A 6386-nucleotide genomic window follows, 5' to 3' on the forward strand; every position below is an offset into this window, starting at 1 on the left:
CTGAAGCCAAACGTGAGCTGCTGACTCAGTTACTCATTAGTGCAGGTCAAAGCCCAGGACCCTGAGCAAAGACAGCGGCAGGAGGACTCCGACCGCGGCTAATAATAGATGAGAGGAGCAGCTCACTGACCCACTTCCACATAAACGCAGCTGAAGGAGAAGTTCTTGCTCAATGACTGATGCTCATTTCATCACACTCGGTTGCTTCATGCAGGTCCACTGACCCGGAGCAGCAGGTTCTGTGGTTGAGAGCTGCTTATCACCACACGCTGACACGAACCAACAAAACGTGCTCCTTGGCAAATGAGTCACAGGCTGCTGAGGCCCATAAGCACATTCATGGCTGTGTTTGTGGGAGATGAGGATGAGAGGAGACAATGACTGTTTCACCGGAGCACAGAACCGGGACCGGACCTGCGTGGACGTGGAGCCTCATCCTGACCCGCCTGTCGGCCGAGGGACCTACTTGGAGCGTTGCTTCATCTCACTCTGTGTTGACCGATCGAACACGTGGTCCGCTTCAGCGCTGGACTTCTGGACTCCCACACGAGCCTGCTCCTTGATGTTAAAGCTTTAAATGTTAGCGCTGCACTGATCAAACATTTAACGTCAACGTCCGCCTGAGATCTGATTAAAACACATTTTAAACTTAACTGAGGACGTGAGTTTGTCTTTTGTGGAGGAGCTGAGCATCTGAAAATCTCCACCAGCAACAATTACTTGAGTACTTTTACTTTGTGCTATTTGGTCTCAGAAAATTGACATTTCAAATAAAAAAAGTCCTTTGAACTGTGAATTATCGTCTCATCTTCAGATCTGATAACATTTGACAGACAGTTTTACATGCAGAACTTTTTTTCAGACTTTTCTTGGTCTTGTTGATGAAGGAACATCTGGACCAGAAAGAGTCATTACACTGAGGTTTATTACACAAGCTGTCTTTTATTACCAAGTGACACTTTGATTGAAATGAATCAGCAAAATCCAAAACATGATGACTGTGCACAACTGAAGGGAAAATGTGGGTTTGGTCCAAGTGTAAGCTTCGCTAATCGGGTTTGAGGCCAGCTTAGAACTTAGCACTGAATGATCTCACTGTCTGAGGGATGACTTTAGTTTTTGTACATCTTTCTTCTCTCTCTTCTTTCTGTGATGAGTGGAACGTCAATCTGTGGTAAAGGATCCCTGCTCTCGCTCTCGCTCTCGCTCCCACCGCTGCTCGGCTCCGGTGTTTGTTCACCACATGTGAAACAGCAGCCGGATATAAACGTGTTGGTTTTGGCACCGTGTTACGCACGGATGGAGCGCCTTTACGCACAGATCAGGTGGCGTGGAAAGCGGCGCTGACGAAGGCGGTGCTGCTGGGCATGCAGTGGTACCGCAGGCTGTAGTTCTGCCCCGCGTTGTTGTCCCAGAACTCCCCGTCCTGGCTCCTCAGGTACACGGCGAAGTGCACGGCCGAGCTCGGATCCATGAAGGGCGGCGTGTACACGGTGAAACCGAAGCGCTCCCCCACGAATCCCGGCGCATCCACGGCCACGACCAGCGCCTGTGCGTCCACGTGGGACAGCCAGTCGTTGAAGGTGTACCTCACTCCGACCTCCTTGTCAGCGCGGCCGCTCAGGACCCGGATCTGGCCGCGCACGTCGAACTGGGAGATGGTGACCTTCTCCAGGCACACGCGCAGCTCCCGCACGCGTCGCTCGGCGTCCCGGGGCTCCGGGAAGCAGGCGAACAGCCGGTCCGTGTCCAGGCTGGACTTGAATGTCTGGCACAGGTCGTTGATCAAGTCCTGCTGCGGAGGAAAGCTCTTGTGCCTGGACAGAACCTTGTTCGGGATCTGCGGATCCTCCAGCGAGCTGAAGTGCTTGACGCTGGCCAAGTTCAGCCCCATGGAGTCGGCGAACTTCACGCGCTTCCTCTCGCTGCCGGCGGAGACGTCGGCCAGCAGCGCAGCGGGGTAGGCGGGCAGGGACCGGGCTCTGCGCCGGTCCTTCATGAACCTCTCCAGACGGGAGGCGTCCACCTCGTCGTCCAGATCGGCCTCCTCGTCCTCCTCCTCCTCCAGGCCGTTCTCCGTGGACTGCCCCGCCGCGGACATCTGTGGTTGTGCTGGAGTCCGCTGCAGCGGCGGTGCGGGGCCGCTTCTATAGAGCGGGGATTCCCGCCCCCTTTACTGGACAACGAGCGCGTGCGGCGTGCTGTGGCTGCACCTGGTGCCAGGAGCACGCGCACAGCCTCCACCTGAGTCAGTGCAGACATCGGTCTGTCCTCCACCTCCACATGAAGAGCAGCGGCAGGAAGCTGAGCGTCGTTTGGCACCCTGTCCTGCCGTTATGTAACGGCCACGTGGCTCCAGACACAAACAAACATGACTCGAACGTGACGTCACCACCGTCGCCCTGACGTCACGCTGTCGTCTCTCCAGCTGAAGTTCGCTCATCCAGGGAAGCATGAGGGTCAGAGGAGAGGTCATCGCTCCCTGTCCGTGTTGTCTTTCACATCAGCAGCATTTGGTTTCCAAGCTCCGGTTTAGGCCCCTTTAGGGGCCGGCACACAAGCCAGAGGGGTCTGAAACGGGCAACAACCACGACGCCGGGAACGGAGGCGCTGACAGTATGTGAGCAGATCAGGCCCGTGGTCCTGAACGGACCGCGGTGTGGGTCACGATGTGTGTCGGCCTTTGAGCGCTCAAGCTGGTGTTTGTGTCTGAACAGACGCTGGAGCCTGTCCGGCGTAAACCTCTTCCTCTAACTGCAAACATAAACGTTACAGGATCGGACGTGTCAGATTCAGGCTTCACCTTTACTCCAACGTTACGTCAGATCCACCTGGTAAATATTTGTACTTCAGCTACGTAGCAGAGGTTTTATAAGGGCGGCGGTGAGACATCATCAGCAGAGGAATACGCTTAAACAAAGTGGTCTCTGATGTTTATGAGAAACTTTCTGACCTGAGATCAGATATAAGCTGATGTTAAAGGTAAAAGTGAGACATGGTTGTTGAATTTACGCTTTGAACAGAAACATATTGATAGATAATTTCCTGGAAAATCAGCTGTTGTGTATTAATTTTATTATGAAAGTTTCTATGACAATGAAGCCACGTATAAAATTCCCAATGTTTGATTCCTGATCGGACAGAACATTTTGACCCCAGTTTGTGAGATTCACTGTAAAGTCTTGGTGAATAACAAAATATCAGAAACGTATGAGAAGATTTTGAGATTATTTATTAAACATTTAAAATAAAATGGTAGCTTTGTTTGGTCTGATTCTGTTTTACTTCATTCACACTCATCAGTCAGAACAGCTGAGTAGTCACATGATGGCATTGTGATGTCATCACGTGCTCGTTAGCTGCTGCTCACACATTTATGAAAACACAACTTCTCTGCAAGTCCTCAAATCATCAGGACTTTATGAAGCGTCCACATTTCACAGCGTCAGCACAAACTCAACAGCGTGTCACCTTCATTAACATAATGCCGTGTGATTGGTTGGTTAAAAGGGAATAAATGATACAAAGAGTTAGTGAGTCCAGGACCGAGCTTTTACTCCAGTCACAATGGTTGTCGGGTCGATGACATCACAGCAGCAGACCTGATGATGTCACTCACTCTCTGTGACGTACATGCGGTACATCAGCGTGACGATGGTCGCCGCCAGCGCGGGGATCAACCAGTTGGACCACCAGCTGCAAAGAGAGCGAGTTACATGCAGCTTGGGGCAGAATAAACACTGTGTGTGTGTGTGTGTGTGTGTGTGTGTGTGTGTGTGTGTGTGTGTGTGTACCTGGTCTCCTCCTTCACAGTAGTCACTAGTGTATCCTGTAACACACCAACCACAAACATATGTGATTCAACAAAAAAACCATTAACTGCTTCAGGTCAAAGGTCACATGAAGCCTATTGTTATAACTGGTAGTGAAGCTGAATTTAGTCTATATTCGTGTTATTGACCACTGGGTGGCGACACAGGCCACTCAACCAGCAACATTTCCCTCACAACAGAAGTCAACAGATGAGAGCATGGCTGAGCTGTGCTGCTCTGATGAGGAGTCTGGTGTCGTTCATCGGTAGCTGCACTCACCACAGGCGCAGCGATCTTGTGTCGGTCATCCTGCACACAAACACACACACACAGTTAATTCATCTGATGAATTCTGATGTGGACGAGGCTCCAGCCGCTGCAGGCGCACTGACCGGGTGCAGCTCTCCGATCACCATGCTGCTGGCCATCTCTCTGGCGTCTGTGGAGTGGCCGACGTCCTCGAAGCTCTCGGTGGCGTTTCCTCCCGCCTGCTCCCTCAGCACCTCCTCCCCCCCGGGGTGCTGAGGACAACAAAACAAGCACACCCACCTCTTCATGAGCCGGTGCTCTACCGTGACCAGTTATATTAATGACAGGAGAAGTAGTGGCTGAATGTGAATAATATCAGCTGCAAATAGTGTGTCAGCAGCTGCAGCTCACACAGAACCAGTGGTTTCCAAGACAGTTTCACACCCAGCTGGAATCGGATCCTTTAAAAAGGTGAAATCTTAACCAGCAAATCACCTGCTCTTTAGTTTTTAGTTTGTTCCAACTCCTTCTGAAGAAAAATGTCAACCAACAAACAACACATCTAAACATGCAGAGTGATGCTGAACACTGGACCGGCAGGGTTTTGGTTCTGAATGGGAGCAGCAGGCCCAGATTCCAGATCAGGACATCAGAGGATTCTGCTGGCTTGTGTATAAAGCAGCATTTGACTCGTGGCAGCTTTGTTGCCGAGGCGTTGAAGCAGTGTCTCAGTCTCAAACGATCAGGTCACAGTCCAGCCTGTGCCCAACCCTAGAGACCAAAGATCCACTCAAGGTTCCTGGACTTTTCGCCTCACAGAGGACACCGTGGTCAAGTAGTAGCTGGCGAACCCTCACTAAATCCAAACGAAATGAACCCGACCAGTAAGAACCACGTTACCAGGAACCTTGACCTCCTGAATCAAGTCCAGAACCACACCTGGGCCCAAAACCCAAGCCTAAACAGAAGCGTTCACTTAAATGATGTTAGGGGACTCAGTTTCTATTATTTAATTACTTAGGATTTTGCCAATAGACTGTACAATATATTAAAATGCCAGTTTCAATTTCCTTCCGTCCTGCGAGAAGTTAAAGTTTTGACAGCAAATAGCAGAAAAAACGCTGTTCTTATCGATGTCCGACATAAACTATTCGATTACATTTATAATGATACAGATGATAACATGTCTGCTCAAAGTCTCTGTTTGCACTTTCTTCTGTTATAAATGTTATAAAGTTCGTTCACAGAACAATGACTCAGCAAGTTTTACATGGTTGTTCAGGACTGGACTGAGCAGCTGCCGTGCCAGGGCCGGACCCCGGGCCGGGTCCCGGGCCAGTGCCCCGGGCCGGGCCCTCCACCCTACCTCCCCCACTGCACTGGGGCCAGGGGCTGTGGCCTCTGATCCTGTGTTACACAGGATACACACTTAGTACACACTTACCGATGTGAACTGACTAGATATCTTATATCTTCACATTGGCTGTTTACTGAACTGATTGTACAGCATTTCTATGATTTTAGTCATATTCTAACATTTGCTGATGACTTTCTGGGCAGATCCTGCTGTTGCTGCTAATCGCGCGGTACTCCAGTCAAACTTTCGCCCTTTCAGTCACTAACTTCAGCCGTTTGTTTTCTGTTCTGGTTCTTTTTCTCTGTCACTGCAGACGCAAACGTCTACCGCCGGAACCAGCTTCTCACCTCTTCCAGAAACTTGGTGACATCGTAGACTTTGTTGTGAATGATGATCCAGGTGGATTTGAAGGAGTTCTGCTCCTCGATCTCTGACAGTCTGTAGTACCGGGGTCCGTCGGCGCTCTTCTCCACTTTTTCACCCATTTGCTTTGCTGGAAGCCGGGACAATTTAAAGGAAAGACCCACAGAGACTCAAAAGCAGCAGTTAACCGTCCTGCCTGAGGTTATATAATAGATCCGAGTCAGGTAGGACCGAACCCACCGACATTTACCCCAGAGAACAGGAGACTCCCAAGTTGCAGAAGCGGAGCTCACAGGGGGTAAAGTTCCTGGAAGTTACCAGGAGCACCGGATGCGATTTTCAAAATAATGGCAGAACTGCCGTAACTGAGCATCAACAAGGGAAACGAACTGAAATTGTGGCATAGAAGAGTTTGCGATTCCTGCCTTTCATTCGAGTTTACACTACTTACAATACTGATCATTTACTTATTTTTAAAACAAAACCTTAAACTCCTTAAACAAATGCAGAAATCATCCTTATACTGTGTGTCACACGTTTACCATCACTACATCACGGTGCTTCATTGTGTCATTATGTATAAAAATGCGTGTGGTTGCGCAAAT

General features: G+C 50.0%; 2 protein-coding genes across 2 annotated transcripts; both read right to left on the reverse strand.

Annotated features, from left to right (window-relative positions):
• Positions 1–922: 922 nt before the first annotated feature.
• Positions 923–2633, reverse strand: ppp1r3g (protein phosphatase 1 regulatory subunit 3G). Its single transcript, XM_029148539.3, has one exon. The coding sequence runs from the start codon at positions 2099–2101 to the stop codon at positions 1322–1324; it is 780 nt and encodes a 259-aa protein (XP_029004372.1). The 5' UTR covers positions 2102–2633; the 3' UTR covers positions 923–1321.
• Positions 2634–3215: 582 nt separating this feature from the next.
• On the reverse strand, positions 3216–6078 carry LOC114854279 (cytochrome b5). The gene is made up of 5 exons (XM_029148540.3): positions 5766–6078; positions 4205–4333; positions 4092–4121; positions 3795–3829; positions 3216–3696 (listed from the first exon to the last, which is right to left on the reverse strand). Exons 1-5 carry the CDS (start codon positions 5901–5903, stop codon positions 3612–3614), a joined length of 417 nt encoding a protein of 138 aa, XP_029004373.1. The 5' UTR covers positions 5904–6078; the 3' UTR covers positions 3216–3611.
• Positions 6079–6386: the final 308 nt, after the last annotated feature.

This window comes from Betta splendens, chromosome 4 (assembly GCF_900634795.4).
Source record: "Betta splendens chromosome 4, fBetSpl5.4, whole genome shotgun sequence".
Taxonomy (NCBI): Eukaryota; Metazoa; Chordata; class Actinopteri; order Anabantiformes; family Osphronemidae; genus Betta; species Betta splendens.

Coding starts and splice junctions, on each gene's coding strand:
- LOC114854279 (XM_029148540.3), bottom strand. CDS start 5,903: ATGGGTGAAAAAGTGGAGAAGAGCGCCGACGGACCCCGGTACTACAGA. Junction 4,334..5,765: donor TCACCAAGTTTCTGGAAGAG/GTGAGAAGCTGG, acceptor TGTTGTCCTCAG/CACCCCGGGGGGGAGGAGGT. Junction 3,697..3,794: donor ACTGTGAAGGAGGAGACCAG/GTACACACACAC, acceptor CTCTCTTTGCAG/CTGGTGGTCCAACTGGTTGA.
- ppp1r3g (XM_029148539.3), bottom strand. CDS start 2,101: ATGTCCGCGGCGGGGCAGTCCACGGAGAACGGCCTGGAGGAGGAGGAG.